Source organism: Cinclus cinclus, chromosome 8, assembly GCF_963662255.1.
Source record: "Cinclus cinclus chromosome 8, bCinCin1.1, whole genome shotgun sequence".
Lineage (NCBI taxonomy): Eukaryota > Metazoa > Chordata > Aves > Passeriformes > Cinclidae > Cinclus > Cinclus cinclus.
In genome coordinates, this window is record NC_085053.1 from 5,215,066 (window position 1) to 5,230,834 (window position 15,769).

Consider the following 15,769-nt stretch of genomic DNA (forward strand, 5'->3'; position numbering starts at 1 on the left):
TTTGATCTTGGAGGTCTTTTCCAACATTACTGATTCTGTGATTCTATTAAGTAAAAATCTGAGGCACTTGCAAGCAGGATTGTCCTGGTTGTGAGACACTTTGTGTTTTGCCAGTGCCTTCTGATAAGTGTTAAGTAATTTAACATAAAATAATTCTATCTATCTATGTATCTATTAGGGTTGCAGTTGGTTAGAAGATGCAAAGTATTTTCAAGTTTTTGTAGAGGTGCTCTGCTATGGGCTAGACAAAATCGTAGAAACCCATACTGGCTGGGGCTGGAAGAGACCTTAAAGATCATCTCTACCCCCCTGCCGTTTCCAGGTGTCCAGGTTGCTCCAAGCCCCATTCAGCCTGGCCTTGGACACTTCCAGGAATAGGGCATTGATCCAGAGATCCTCAGTGGGTATGCAATGGGTTGGTTTAAAACCAGATGCTTTGAACATTATTTGCCTTCTTTCCCCAGGTTTAGTCTGCCTTTCTTTCTGTCTGATGGGGAATGCCTGCTGGATGAATAGTAAATAGCATGAGTCAAATTCAGGGTGCTCTGTACCCTGCCCTCTCCCAGTGGCAAACCAGTGACATCTCACCAGCTTTAACAGGTTCCCTCTCCCAAAGGTGCTCAGCTCCCAGCTTGCCCAGGCCATCTCTGGCTCTGCTTTCTCAAGCTTTGGCTGGATGTGAACGCCGAGATTTTCAGTGCGGACTCAGGATTTTCAGACAAGGAAAGCACAGAATGGAAAGTTTGGTTGGGTTTGATTTTAGTTGTGATCAGTGTCTTGCTAATACTGATGAAAGTATCTGGACTTACTCTATAATTAAGCACAGAAGTCCCAGATTTTATGCTAATAAGAAAATCAAGAGGATCAGAGGAAGGAATTACAAATTGAATTCAATTCTGTTGCTCCTCAGTATGTTATTTGCAAACAGAAATCCCCTATTAAAGGAAGAGGAACACTCAGCTCTTCCCAAGGAGTTTTTTCCCTGTGATATTCCTTTGGGATAGTGCTGCATTTCTGCATTGTGTGGCTCTTTTAATGCATTTTAGCAAAGGGGGTAAGATGTCTCAGTTCACCTCCTTTTCCATATCTAGAGAATAGAGCTACAGCCTGCTCTTTTCTGTCCTATATGTACATTCCTACAACATTTCGGTGTTTTCCTTCCTGGTCTTCCAAAGGGAACAGCAGATTTGCAATCAGCTTTCCAGAGCTGTTCACCTATTCCATTGGCTGTGGACAGGCAGGGAACACATGACAGATCCATTCCCTCTCTCCAGCCAAGCCACCTGTTGACTTTTCTGGATTGATGCTGAAAACCAAAGGATTAATATTTTGCAGCCACTTGTTACAGGAAGGTCTCCTGGAATCTGGCAAAGCAGCTGCCTTGGGAGTCAGTGTAAAGGTCATCTCAGTTCAGCTCAGCTCAGGCGCAGAACCCAATGTGGTCAGGTGCCTGCAGGGCTCCAACTCAGCACCCACAAGGAATTCTTACACAGTGGGCAGAGAGCGAACAATGCTGGGGAAAGCCCTTGGCGGGGATGGGAGGTGACCTGTTCCCAAAGCATGGAGCTCTCATGAGCCTGGATGGACTTCCTGCTGAACCCCCCTCCTTCATCACACTGCCTAGGGTGAAACAGTTCTCTCAACCCAGGCTAGAGAGCAAGAATTTGGCAGGGCAGGTTTCCTCTGGGGAACATTCTTGTCTTTTGTGTCATCAGGACATGCCCCTGCTCAGAGGGAAGGAGGAGCTCCTCCTCGATCAATGCATCTCAGCCATCATGCTCAAATCCATTTGGGCTGGTGCTTTCCTAATTAGGGCAACAGTCACCCAAAACATCTTCTCCATGGATGATCCTGCAACCGCCTGATCGCTGCCCGTCGTCTCCCACTGAAACCACTGGCCTTGTTTTCACTTCTCCCTTGCTCAGCTTCCCCTTGGAACAGGGAAGTGGCAATTCACCTGTGGGGACAATGACCTGACTGGGTGTCAAAAGAAAAAAGTCCCACATGTGGTCTGCACCTGCCCCCATTCACCCACAGCCTGGAGAGGCATTGAAGTGATGCTTTTGCAAGGGTCCTCAGGACACTGCATTTTTGGGACTGAAGATGGTCACTGAAGTGATGAAGACTGAGTAGTGAGGAGAGTTGCTGGAGGGGTTTAGGTGTCTGGGTACAGGAGGAACGTAAAGGAACTGCACATCTGTGGAGATGGAAATGAGCTCCAAAGCAGAGGCAGAACTCTCACATTCCCAGGGCTGGAGAGCTGTTGGGAATATTGACCTGTGGGACAAAGGGATGAGTTTGGACCAGAGAGGACTTTGGGTGGCTGGAAGGAAGGTGACTCTGGGTGAGGTACTGTGGCTCTGAGGTTGGTCTCTAGGCAGAGGCTGTGAGAGGACAGGACACCAGTATTGGGATGGGGGAGTACTGGGGACAGTCAGCAGTAGGATGATTGAAGGGGACTCAGGTGGCATTTGGTCAGAGGCTGGTGCAGGTGGTGAATGACAGGCAGTACAGTCATCTCCTGGGATGCCTCCTTTCCAGCTTCCCCTCGTTTCTCACCGAGAGGTGAAAATGTTGGGAAGAGGCCGGGTGGCCTCAAAGATGCTCACTGCAAGAGAGGGGGCATTGTCCAAGCTCCTGCTCCAGCTTTCAGGAAGCATAGCCCTGCTCTGGTCTAGTGATCACTTGCATCCCATAGCAGTTTCCCCTTCTGGAGAATGTTAAGCATGAAAGGAAACAGCTCTAGGCTGTTCTATCCTGGGAAAAGGGAAGAGAGGAAGGGAAGTCAGTTACACCAAGGTGGTGTTGTGCAACTCCAATATTGTACTTTCCCTTTGAAGCTGCCATTGTGCTGGCATCTTTGCTGTAGATAAGAGGAGCTGGCTCCTCCAGGGATGGAACAGTGAAATCCCTTTTCACTTGAGGCAAAATGGAAAAAAATTACTCCATCTGGGCAATTTAAGCTACAGGCATGTTGGGTTTGGCACATCAGAGAATTTAGCGCTACTGGTAATACCCTGTAATTCTCCATGTAATCAATTAAAGAACTGTTCCATCCTAAATACTACTGAAGGAAAACACAAACAAAGGAGCCCATAAAGGTAATGTTTTCAATTTATTTATATAAACAATTGCATTTTAACAACATTGTTGTCCTACAAAAATAAAAGTGAAAAACAATTCACGGAATTTTAAATAAATAATCTCAAACATCCACATTTAGTGGCAGCAGAGTACAAAACAGAGAGTGCACAGGAATCCTTGCTGAAGCAGCCTGTAACATAACTCAGGTGAGATGGTCTGAGGAATTCCTCTGTACCTACCCCAAAATAAGTCAATCTGTCCAGACTTGCCTCCCTTATGACTCTCTGCCAAACCCTGTTCCTGGGTTAATGGCAGAAGGGTGCTCTGAAGGGCACCCAGAGCTACTAGATCTGATGGACAATTTGCATGAGGAAAGAAGTGTCCAAGCAGTGTTCACTTGTTAACACATACAGTACTGACCACCTCTGGATAGAGGGGGAGAGAAGGTTTTCCCTTCTTCATGCTCCAGAGAAAGGAAAACAATTGCCCTTCTTGCTCCCACAGCATGCCAAGGACCACTCCAGAGCAGTCACTGGTATTGATGGCTGCAGGAGAGCTTGGCTCAGCTGTTCATGGCCACAATTACAGACCTAGCCAGCATGAGGCACGGCTGCCTCTACACAAATCCATGGAAACAGAAGCCACAGACAAACTACACTGCTGCCAGAGCTGGTACAATGCACAAGCCCCTACAAGTGCTTGAGAGTTCAGATGAAATAGAAAACTCAAGTCCTTTTCCACAAGCAGTCAAGGAATTTTGGGCAGGGGCATAGAATACCCGGTTGCTGCTCTATTCCAGTCTGAAGTGACATTTTCTTTTTCCCTATAGTTCCCCAGCTGCTTTTATGGGAAGATCATCTTCTACATTTCCTCTCTAGAAATTAAAAAAAGATACCCTTACATGCAAAGTCTGAAGTCCTGTACAAGACCTTGTGTAACCTATGTGCCCAGATGAGACTAGATATTTTACTGCTGGATTAGGACAAATATGTCTAGGAGATTTTATGCTGGCCAGTTTTAGAGAAGCTCAAGCCACTTAAAATACCTCTGTTTATAAATTATAAATAAAACATTATTCCCCTCCCCAATAAATAGAAGAACAAATTGCATTTACAGCTTGTGCACAGGGGGTGCTACCTCCTGTGCCTGGAAGTGCTACTCAATCTCTCAGTTCTCTGTGTATTTACAGAGCTGCTTAGTTTATAGCTCCCCTGTTTTTGGGAGCACAAAACCACAGCACATCCTAACTCCAGCTATACAGTCCTCCTGTCCTTAGAGTAACAGACATTAAAATTACATTATCAAGTACACCAAAGAACTACAGCTATGAAAAGAATCCCAGTGCCTTGGGCTAAGTTTAAGACCTCCCCAGAGTTACATAAAAAAATCCCTATCCAAATGCAAGCAGCCTTGTATTGCAGCCTGAGAGTCGGTTAACGCTAAGCTCAGGATCTCATTCTCACCTCCTTATACAACTAATACACCTGTCACACTCCTTCAAAAAGAAGTAGAATCCAGGAAAAGTACTATTTTCTTCAAATATTTAAAACATTAAAAACATTTACTTAAAAAGTTGTAAAAAATTTACTTTAAATATTTAAAACATTAAAAACTTACTTTTAAAAAGCTGTAAAAATACTTACTTTCACCTAAACCCAAAAGTGGATTTGTACATAAGAAACATTAAGTTATGATACAAAGTGCTCCATCTGCAGTGAGGGAGAGGTAGTATCAACAACAAATGCAATGCATTTTCTGACCTTACATTAAGAAGTGAGACTCAAGTATTTCTTTTTTTTTTTTTTGTTCAAAGTGAGTGCTTTTGAGTGCTCGTATGAAATCCACAATCTCTTCTGAAAGTTTTCATTAAGTCAGATTTTTTCTTGTACTTTTAGGTCAATAGCTGCTTTCAAGTTGCTGAGAAAAAAAGTTGCTTTTGTAGTGTTTTGTGACCTATGAAAACTGACAGACAGAATCACCACCACTCCCCTTCATCAAGTATTAAAACAATAGTAAAAAGAAGGTGGAACCTTTATCCACTTTGGAATACATCGTTCTGTTACAGAAGATTTTAAACAAGGGATTCACCACTGTCAAGCTGAAACACAGAAAACCCCTTTTGTAAATGGAAGCCTTACCTCAGTAAGGAATTTAAGGCAACCCCCACAATGAAGATGCTCAAGTTGTTTTTTAAATACTAAGCCATAAATAGAATAAATAACACAGTTAAATAAATAAATAGATAGATAGCTGGATTTCTACAGCTCGGCAGAGCGCTCTTTCAGCAGGAGTGTGGGGTTGATATCTTCCATGGCAGTTTTTGAGGTACTAACATTAATTGTGGCCTCGGTAGGCTCGGGAGGCAGGATGTGGAAGGCAGTGAAGGGACAGCCCTTCACGTTGTTGCAGATGAGCTTCTGCAGGGAGGCCGTGTTGACGATGTCGAAGCCCACCTTGCCCCCAAAGGTGCTGGGCTTCCAGTACTCGGGGGAGCAGATGGCATTGCCCATCAGCCCCTTCAGGGAGAAGGGCGCCCCAATCTCCACCATGGTCTCGCCAAAGATGGCCCCGGGCCGGGGCTTCTCCACCAGCAGGCCTGGGTACAGCTCCATGGCATCGATGTCCCCATACAGCTCCTCCAGTTCCGCTGCCATCTCCTTTTCTCCTGCAACGAGTAAAAACTGTAAGTGGAAAAATGCCATTTTTGTGCAAGACTGTCCTGCTCAAGTCCAGTAATGACACTGCAGGAGTCTGTGGGCATTTTAAAACAATGTCTCTCATTTGCTGGGAAGGATGAGGACTGTTACCTGTAAGCTCTTCAAAGGACCGGAATGGTTTCAGCATGAAGCGTTTCCTGTACTCGTTCAAGGACTGGTACCTCATCTGCCTGCTTTGGTCAATGGAGGCCTTTGCTACTTTCTGCACTGCAGCAGGAACGTTCTTCCCACCAGCAACCTGTTCATGAAAGAGGAAAAGCTGTAAGATCTCCTGATATGAGTCACAAGGAAGCTGTGCCTTTCCAGTGATTAGTTTTAAATAGCTTCATCTCATTCCCTTGTCCCACCCCCAGCTCATGCCTCTGTCGGCTCACCATGAACTTGAGGAAGGACCTACCCTGCCAGCACTTTGCTTGGAGAAAGATTTGACCATATGGGAGAGCCCATGTTCCAGCATGATGGAGTTGTTGTAGAGGAACTGCTGGAAGGTGTACTCCTGGTCGTGGATGTGGAAGGTGTCGGGCAGCAATGGGTGCCAGTGGTACAGGGTGTTGAACTCTGCTGCGATGCGGTTCTGGTACTGGAACCTCTGGTTGAAGAGCAGCTCAGGGTCAAACTTCAGCTTGAAGTGGTACCCACTCAGGTGCTGCACATAGTCCTCTATAACGATCTTGATTGTCTCTCCTGTTGGACAAAGGAACAGCAGAGAATGTTGCTTCTCCTCAGTGGAAGGGAAAATGTCATTTCTGAACTTTTCTAAAATATACTACAGTGATCAGGACAACAAACACTTTTCTGTAATCTCTTCTAGAAAGCAATTCATGCATTTTATGTGACTAAAGGGTGGAACAGTACATCGGATCCCAAGAGTTCTTGGCTGTGGGTAGTGAGGTGTTTTCTACAGCCTGTTTTGCCCCTCCCAAGACATAATTCTTTGCACCCTCCAAAGAACAGCACACACCAATATTTACACTGTGTTCAGTTATACAATATCTCTAGGATAGAGGGAGGGGATAATGAAGAAAGTTGATGTCTGAAAGCAAATCTCAGCTTCTGAACTGTGTAATACAATTGTCTTGGTTTATGGTTTCAGTTGGGGCAAGGCTTTTTCCAGCTTAGAACACATCACCATTTACATAAGATTATTACTGGGCACGCAATTAGACAGGAGAACTATGCAGTTACATTTTACATAACCTTCTGAACTTTAGACTTAATCACAGCCTTTCTTTCAAAGCATACCTGAGCTGACCCAACCCTAGGGGAAAAAAAATCCCAGATCAGGGAGCCTGAGGTCATCCAGCCTCACAGGCTTTCTCTAAGAAAGGAACCTGAGCTTCCTGTCTTTTCATTGCTTTCAGTTCTGCTTTCCCTCATATAAGAGAACTGAGGGTCCCTGAGTTTTCTTCAGTTCCATCTTTAGCAGAGCTGGGGGGAAGCTGCCCCTCAGCACAACCCCAGTGACAGGCCACGAAGGAGTCACTCCCACCCCAATTTACAGGATAGCTTCACCCTCACTCCAGCCATGCAGGCTCGAGCTGGAGCTGCACCACAGCAGCAGGGGCTCTCACTCACCTATCAGTATGAGCCGGGTGGTCTGGAAGAGCTGCTCGTCGTCCCAGTCAGGGTGCTGGCGCTTGAGCACGTCGCAGACGCGGTTGTGCTCACGCAGCCAGATCGTGGCGTACATCATCAGCCCTGGCACCAGCCCGAACACCTCCTGCCCCACGGAGAACTGCAGGTGCTCAGGCACGTGGGGTGGGTACAGCATCTCTGCCTGTGTGTCCCGCACCGTCGGCGGGTACATTTCTCCATTGATCATCTGGGCAAGGGGGAAAAAACAGGAGCTGTGAGCTACAATACTTTGGTTGAGTTCTGTTGACTCTCAGCTCTGACTCACACTTTAGATCACCTACAACATTCACACAGCACTAATTTAGGAAATCCACGCCATTCAGTAAGAAGGTAGGAATTCTGAGCTAAGACATACCTGGTATTTTAGCTTTCCATCCTTTCGAAGCCTCAGTTTAAGTTGTCTCTCCAGAGTCTCTCCATAAATGTGGTTCAAGTCAACCTATAAAATAAAAGCATTTGGGACATGAAGCCAACCTGCATTTTTCCCTATTTTAGGGAAAGTCCCACTTCTATGGATGCCAGTAGGAGTTCACCCCCTAGACGTTTACCTTTTAATTACATTACCGCTACCTTATAAGTACCATGCACCAATATTTAAGATGAAGCCAAATTATTTCCTGGCAACTAGTGCCATCTCTGCGTAAGAGGAGGTTGTTACATCAGCAGTTTAAAAGGTCTCTGTTTAAAGTGTCAGCAACTTTTTATTATGCAGACAGCTTCTATATATACACACAAAATTTACAGCTTTTGTTTGGACATAGGAGTGACACTTATAGTGAAGAACTCTTTGTCTAAAGGATGCCTATCTTGTGGGTAAAGATCTTAAATCCAAGTCTGCTTTTGAAGTCCTTTTTAAACTAGGGCTATTAGCAGTATATAAGCAATACTTAAGTGCTGGATACAGCTCTTGGAAACTGGCAGAGTCCAGAAAAGTTTTGGATACTCACTACATCTAACACACTTTAGGTGAAAGCAGATTATTGGGAACAGTAAGAGATCACAGAGATCACTGGGCAGGTATTTTGAACAGAATCACTTGTGCTGAGCACATGGTTCTGTCCTGCGAAGAGAGGTTGCCAAACACTGGAATTTGACCCGACTGAGGAACAGTATAGAAGGGGTAATCCCACGGGATTGTGTGCACAGGTGTTTGTGTCCCCTGGCAACCCACGGGATGCCATTCTGGCCATTGCAGCCACTCAGCAGCTCCCGAAGAGCATGAGCCGTGTCCCCAGCAGTGACCGTACCCCGTGGCCGAGCGCTCTGGTGAAGGCAGGGCCCCTCTTGTGGTCTGTCTTGAAGAACTGGTGGGTGAAGTGCTGGGCAAAGAACGTGAACATCATGTTTGTGCCTTGTGGGTCGGGAATAAACTTTCGCCTCAGCAAGAACTTCTCCACGATCAACTTCGAATCTGGAAGCTCTTTCTTACCTGTGGGAGAAACAGGCAGAGAGATACTCAAGTCAGCCCTCTATGCAATACTGAGGTTTATTCCTAACAAAAAGGCTTAATACTTTCAGTGGAATATGATGACAGCAGCATACAAACAAAGGGAATTACCTACTTATCTATGCTCACTTTCTTGATTTTATTCAAAATTTCTAAGTTCCCTGCTTTTAGCATAAAACTCAATAGCAAGAACCAGAATAATGTATTTTAGATCTTTAACCAATATATCCAAAATATGGTTATTCCTAAAGTCAACTACTCTGAATGAAGGCTAGAGACAAGCAGGTCTCATAGGAGCTACTACTTATTTTTCCCTCTCAGAAAAGACCAAGCAATCATTACGTGTCTGGTTAATTCCTCACCTTTAACACCCATTGGTGTTGGGCAGTCAAGTCCTACTGGTGGAAGGCTTCTCGTGTAGTAGGAAAGATTGGAATAAGCTTCCCAGGTTTTGTAATTGTAGTCAGTATTGTAAGTTGGTGGGCTGTCAATCAAGTGTGATCTTGCTGAAAGTCAAATAAATATTTGGTTATTTTTAACTGTACATTTTAGTCTCAAAAAGTCAGTCACAAAGCCAGATCTTTTGCATACATTTGGCAGCAGTTGTAAATTCCACACGTATCAGTTACTGATGTTAAATATGATTACAGTTACTGAATAACAGTACTGGATCCTGGCTGATCAGACGGATCTCGCTATTAACACGAGCAATGGGGTGCCAAGTTCATGTCAGCAAAATCCTGGACTCTTGCAGAAAGCAGAATCAAGCTGCACTTCAGCACGTTCCATACAAGCCTGCTCCATGCAGAAGTCTTAAATTTTGGTATTTTAACTTCAGTGCAATTTAGGCTGCTTGGTTTGTAGACAGATCAATTCAGTGCAATACGCTGGAGTAAGCTTTAAGAGGAATGGAAGAGACAATTCACACTTACACGTTAGCACGTATCTCATAATAGTGTCCCGTAAGAAGGGAATGTTGTTGATGATATTCCAGACTCCTTGGAAGTGGGTGAGGATGTAGTGGACAGTGTTTGGTGATGGTTTCACTGCTAGCCTCAACCATGTGAAGAATTCCGCTGTGAGCAACAATAGGAAGGTTATTATTAATTAGCTTATGGAGGATAACCTGCAATGGTGGAATTGGATTATGCACTTCATTTCCACGGAGAGGGGTGTGGGATACTCACGTGTGGTGCAGTTCTGCCCGTAGTAGCCTGTCCTGGTGCAGTCACACTCGTAGCGATCCGGCCCAGCGGTCATGCAGACGCCTCTGTTCTGGCAGGGGTTCGAGCAGCAAGGGTTGGCTGGGGGGGAACCAGAGCTCGGGTTAGCATCTCTGCAATACAATCCACCTTCCCAGGACTTCACACGACGAACGAGAATGCCCCGGAGTTTAACGCTAATCAGGAAGGCATCACCATCACAGCGACCATCCATGCATGCACGGTAGCCTCTGGGCTACCAGGGAGCAGCTTTTAGTAGCGCGGGAATTCGCCTCTTGTCCGCTGCCGGGAATAACCCCCCTCAGAAGGGGAGATCATCCCTCACAGGCCAGCGGGGGCCTGGCACCCAATACACAGCAGAGAGATGGCAAGAGAGTAAGGAGCACGAGAAGCAGAAAGGCAAAGCGTGCGTTCATGCGGGGCGGACTCACCGGCGCGGCCGGCGGCCAGGAGCGCGGCCAGCAGGGCCAGGGGCAGCAGCGGCATGGCGGGGCTGGGCTGGCGGGGCTGGCTCGGCAGCTCCAAGTGCCGGCCCCTGCCGTACATCCCGTATTTATGGCAGCGCCGAGCTGAGCCCGACTGAGTCACCAGGCGGAAGCGTGAAGCCAGCGGGGAATTTCTCTTCCCGCCCCGGCCCGCCCCAGCCCGCCCCGACCCGGCTGCGCTCGAGGCAGGTGTGAGGGACGGCCTGTCACCGTCTGAAGGGATGGCCTGTCACCGTCTGAAGGGACGGCCTGTCACCGGCTGAAGGGACCCCCTGTCACCGTCTGAAGGGATGGCCTGTCACCGGCTGAAGGGACCCCCTGTCACCGTCTGAAGGGATGGCCTGTCGCCGTCTGAAGGGACCCCCTGTCACCGGCTGAAGGGACCCCCTGTCACCGGCTGAGGGGACCCCCTGTCACCGGCTGAGGGGACCCCCTGTCACCGGCTGAGGGGACGGCGCGGGGCCGGCGCCGGGCTGCTGCCAGCGCGGGGTTCCGCTCACTGCCCACGTAGTGTTTATTTAATTCATAAGGCGGGAGGCCAGAGCGCTGCGGTCACACACGGGCTGCAGAGCACCCGTGCTACGGAGCGCCACGAACAGCGGGAAGGAAAGGAGGAATGCTGGAGGGAATATCGTTTTAGTTTAGTTTTAGGGAACTTACTGTGTCTGACAAAACCAAACCCTGTTATGCATTTTTGGAACACACAATGGCTTTTCCCCCAGCACTTTTCCTTAAAATCCAGTCTTTTACCCCCCCCCCCCCCACCCCCCCGCTGCCCAGTTGCACTATAAACAATTTTTCCTTCATTTCTCTGAGAATATTTTATCTTTTGGTCATAGATTATTTTTTATTAATCAGAACGCTTTGGTACTATTTTTAGTCCCTGTTGCGTGAGGAGCAACAATGAAAGCAGGAGGATGTCATGTGGTTGTGCAACCCCGCAGTGTGGAGCTGCACTTTCGCCCTCAAGGTCAGCATTAAACACCAAAATCCCACAGTGGCTTCAACAAAGATATGATGCTGTGTTTGAATTACAAATCCGTGACTTGACAGAAAGTGGATTCAGGCCGATGTAAACATAATCTTATTTTTGGCCCCAAAGTATTGTGGTCAGTGAGTAATTTGTGTACATCAGTAGTGGGTCTTCCTGGATGCTTTAGGACTGGTACACAAAAAGCTGCATAATCAAGAGAAGACAGATAATATTTCTTTATACATTTGCATGCAGAAACCACAGGCTGGGTCATACACTTAAGCAGAGGATGTCAGTCAGCCCAGATGAACCGGGGGCTACTGGAGCCTGTGGCCAAAGCCATGTCTTGCTCAGTCTTATCAAATGTAAAAAAGGTGATATTTTGTTCTCGCATAAGCCAAATCAATTAATTATGGAATGCTGGTTATTCAGTGGATCAGACTATGGCGTGCACAGCACCAGGGTCTACACAAATTTTCATACATTTCCTTTGTCCATCTCACGCTGATTTTGTTCCATCTCACAAAGCTATTGTGGATGCTGTCATGTGATAAGACTTTACTGCAAACGGCAGGCAAGTGAGACGTGTTTAAATAATGTGCAAAGGAAAATGTTTCTAGAGTATAGAACCAGCAATGCTAAGGGGGAAACCGAAGTAATTGTGTGCAGTCAGTTGCCCCTAAAATGATAAGACAAAGGTAAGTGTGCTATGATTTAGAGGACCCTGAAGACATAGATAACTGATGATGCTTAAAGTTTTCAATTACTGTATTTAATCAATATGTAAACCAAGAAACAGGGCATAACTCCGGGCTTTGGAGAGGGTGTTTTCCTGTGGGAAGCAGTACTTGTGCAGCTGGAAAACCAGACAGTGCCCTCCGCCTTCCACCCAATGCTGCATTCAGTGTGAAGTGACCTCTCTCAAGTCTGATTTTGGCTGGGGAAGGTCACTTGTGTGACTGTCCGCTGCAGTAGAATTGAAGGGATTCTTCAGCTTTCCAAAACAATGAAAAATTAGGGGGATACAATAGTGCTGCTTCTCTGAGGGCTGCCCTTCCCCACTTGTTGCTTTGGGATTAGCTCAGGTGAAGAACTGGTTATATGTTGGAAAGGGCATTTTTTTTTAGAAATGGAAGTTTGCTGTGGCAGGATTCACCACCAGGTGGAGATTTTATACATCAACTAAGCGCTTTTTTTCCCCTTTTTTTTTAGCACATAAACCACCTTTGCTAAGAATTAGTGTTATTTTTCTTTCTGTTACTTGAAGTACATTTTGGTCCAGGTAAGAGCAGCCTGTGGAACAGAGAACCTTCGTTAACCTCAGCTTTTTTGCATTCGCTGACATTTCTGGAGGAGGCAATTCCCTGAAGCTATTCCTGTTTCTGTTTTTGGTTTAACTACATAGATTCACACCTTTCCACGGCAAGAGTTCAGGACAGAGGATGCAGTGACCTGTAAGGACTGACATGCTTCAGTAATGCCACCAAAAGAAAGGGAGATGGAGTGGCAACAGGGAAAAAAACCCCACTGTCTCTCGGCATTGGTGCTGCTCCATTTTGCAATGGGCCAGCTGAACCCAGCTGAACTAGCTCTGAATTTATCCTTGAGCCTTTTTTATGTGTTTGAAGGATTTTCCCTCCCTTTGTGACTGTGGCAATCTCATATTTTATAGCACAGTAGCTTTCTGGGATGTGATTCAGTTTCATTTGCTCTGTGCCTTTTCCCTGCTCTTTTACAACAGAAGGAGCTCAGTCTGAAGTTTGCTGTCAGTTTGGATACATTGCTGCTAAAGGAAGCACACTATGAGGATGATCAAACACAGATACGATAACAATCCTGGATGTTCCAAAAATGTTATTGAGAACTGAAGGACCTTTGGGGGAAGTTGGTGTCTTTAAGCTGCTATTTTGTGCCTTTTGCAGTATTAGAACTCTCTTAACAGAAAGGTTTGGTTATGAAATTGCTTTGTGCTTTCATGGGATCACCCTGGCTGGGCAACTGGGCTCTACTTTTCTGTCTCTTCCTGCCGTGTGCTAATGGAGCGCTGATCACTTGGGTCTCAGATTCATTGGCACCCTGGGCTGTGCTGAAAAACAAAAGTACTCATTACCTGGTTTGGAGACAAGGGAGGTTTGCTTATTTTCTCCCGGAAAATACCAATAAAAAAGTACCTCGTTTATGGGGTTTCCAGGCTACCGCAATTTTGCAATTGTTCTGAACACAAATCAATTCCAGGCAAAACTTAAGTGTGAATATGGAGGGTGTGAGAGCTGGGAGCTGTATTGCCTTGCCCTCAGGAGAAATCCCATGGACAGTGATTGACAAGGAATGTTTGTGCATGGGCTGGGGCTGCTGGCAGACACCTGTTCTAGGGGGACCAGGAGCAGTTGGGTGAGCTGGGAGCTCATCTCAAGGGGTGTACCTGTAGACATGAGTCATTGTTCAGGAAAATGGAGCATACCTTGTTATCCAAATCAGCTTCAGCTGGGGTTGTTTTCCTCCTGGAATTATTTTTTTTTTAATGTGCAAAAATATAGGTGAGTGGCACAAAAATCTACATCTATCTTAGGCAAGACCTGAACAAGTTTGAGTCCCACCTTTTATTTTACTTTTTAAAGCAGCTTCCCTTTGGACTTCAGCTGCTGGAAAACAACATAAATCCAGCTTGTGTTTTATTTGCAAGACAGAAGGAGTTTAGAGGAATGCTTTCCAATATGTTAGATTTTATTTTATCATTAATATCTTCATAGAGTAAGCTCTGCTCAACAAACCTTTTCCAAGCCTCTGTGTTTAATAATGTCTCTGAGTTCTTGTTTTTATTCCCTGGCATTATTGACAGACCTAGTTATAAGTTAGAGGCTGTAATGTAACAGGTGAGAATAGTGAGTTTACATCAGATTTACCTGCAGAGATGAGATGTGAAATGAGACACCTGTACAGTGCTGTGTGGTGCCCAGGTTTCTCCCAGGCCTGTTTGCTTTGCAAAGTCTTTGCCAGATACTTGTATGATATCATGACTACAGGGCATCAGCACACTGCTTGGAACATGATACACAACAATTTGTTACCAAACCAGAGAGGAAAAGAACACAAGAATTGCTCCATTTTGCTCGGCTTAAATGAGGATCTCCATCTGATCCAAAGCAAGGCTGAGCTCTTTCCTTGGGAAGTACCCAGACACTGTATCCCCATGATTTTAGATGAAAGGGAGTAAATGAAGCCCCTGCAGAAATGGCTTTCAGAACTGTGTTCTATTTGTTCAGATGAAGTGGATTAGATGATTCCTTTCCTCATTGGCACTCTTGGTAGTCACAACTTCAGTCCTGCCTGACTAGTTCTGACAAACAAGCACTAAATGACTTAAACTCAGCTTGAAGCTCTCTAGGACAACCTTTTTCCAAGGAGTGTAGATGAATGGAGGATGAAGCACAACATTTTTATCCTATATGGTAGTCTGAGGCAGAGGCTGACTGAAAATTTAATTCTAGCTATGATCGATCCCTTTTTTTTTATGTCACCAGACTTCAAATCCTTTTTTATGGTGAAGGGGAAGGCCATAAACATGAGCTATTAGATAAACATAAGATTTTGGCAGCCACAGTCTGTCTTACTGGCTGCTTTCACTTCAAGTAATTTTTCAGAGACTTTGCTTGCATGCACTCATCTATGGGATTTTTTTTTCTTATATAAGCTGTACCTGTTAAAATGGAAAATATTTTTTGTTGTTTCATGACTGTAGAAAAGGATATTTTCTTTATTGGCAATTTTTATTGGCAATTGTTACCAAAGTTAAGCTGCGAACCTCCCCGCTGCCGTGATGCTGGGATTTGCAGAGCCCCTGTTTTTCCCCATGCAGCCTCCATATGTTTCTGATGTGGACGTTTGATCACAGGCAGCTCTGAAATACGTCATGAGATTTTGTAACTGCCTTACATAAAGAAACGTCAGCTGACATTTTATCTGCTTTTGGTCACCAGCTGCAACTCACATTAAGGTAATTGCTTCTGCTGTGCTAGTTTTAGTAAGCATTGTATATTAAAATGCTATCTTTCTGTGGGAAACCTGCACAGAAAACCCTCCTTAGAGAGATTTCCAAATACTTCTCAGTGCAGATGCTGGAATTTTCTTTTAGCAACTTCCTGCTTAACTTTTAGTGAAATCTGTCATCCAGCCTCATGCTCTTCTGTTGTGCAAATACAATCATG

The 15,769-nt window shown here is 45.5% G+C and overlaps 1 protein-coding gene across 1 annotated transcript; it reads right to left on the reverse strand.

The window, feature by feature from the left end:
* Nucleotides 1–5,342: 5,342 nt before the first annotated feature.
* PTGS2 (prostaglandin-endoperoxide synthase 2) lies at nucleotides 5,343–10,652 on the reverse strand. The gene is made up of 10 exons (XM_062497510.1): nucleotides 10,538–10,652; nucleotides 10,071–10,187; nucleotides 9,816–9,959; nucleotides 9,246–9,389; nucleotides 8,684–8,865; nucleotides 7,792–7,875; nucleotides 7,377–7,623; nucleotides 6,199–6,485; nucleotides 5,892–6,039; nucleotides 5,343–5,749 (listed from the first exon to the last, which is right to left on the reverse strand). Exons 1-10 carry the CDS (start codon nucleotides 10,650–10,652, stop codon nucleotides 5,343–5,345), a joined length of 1,875 nt encoding a protein of 624 aa, XP_062353494.1.
* Nucleotides 10,653–15,769: the final 5,117 nt, after the last annotated feature.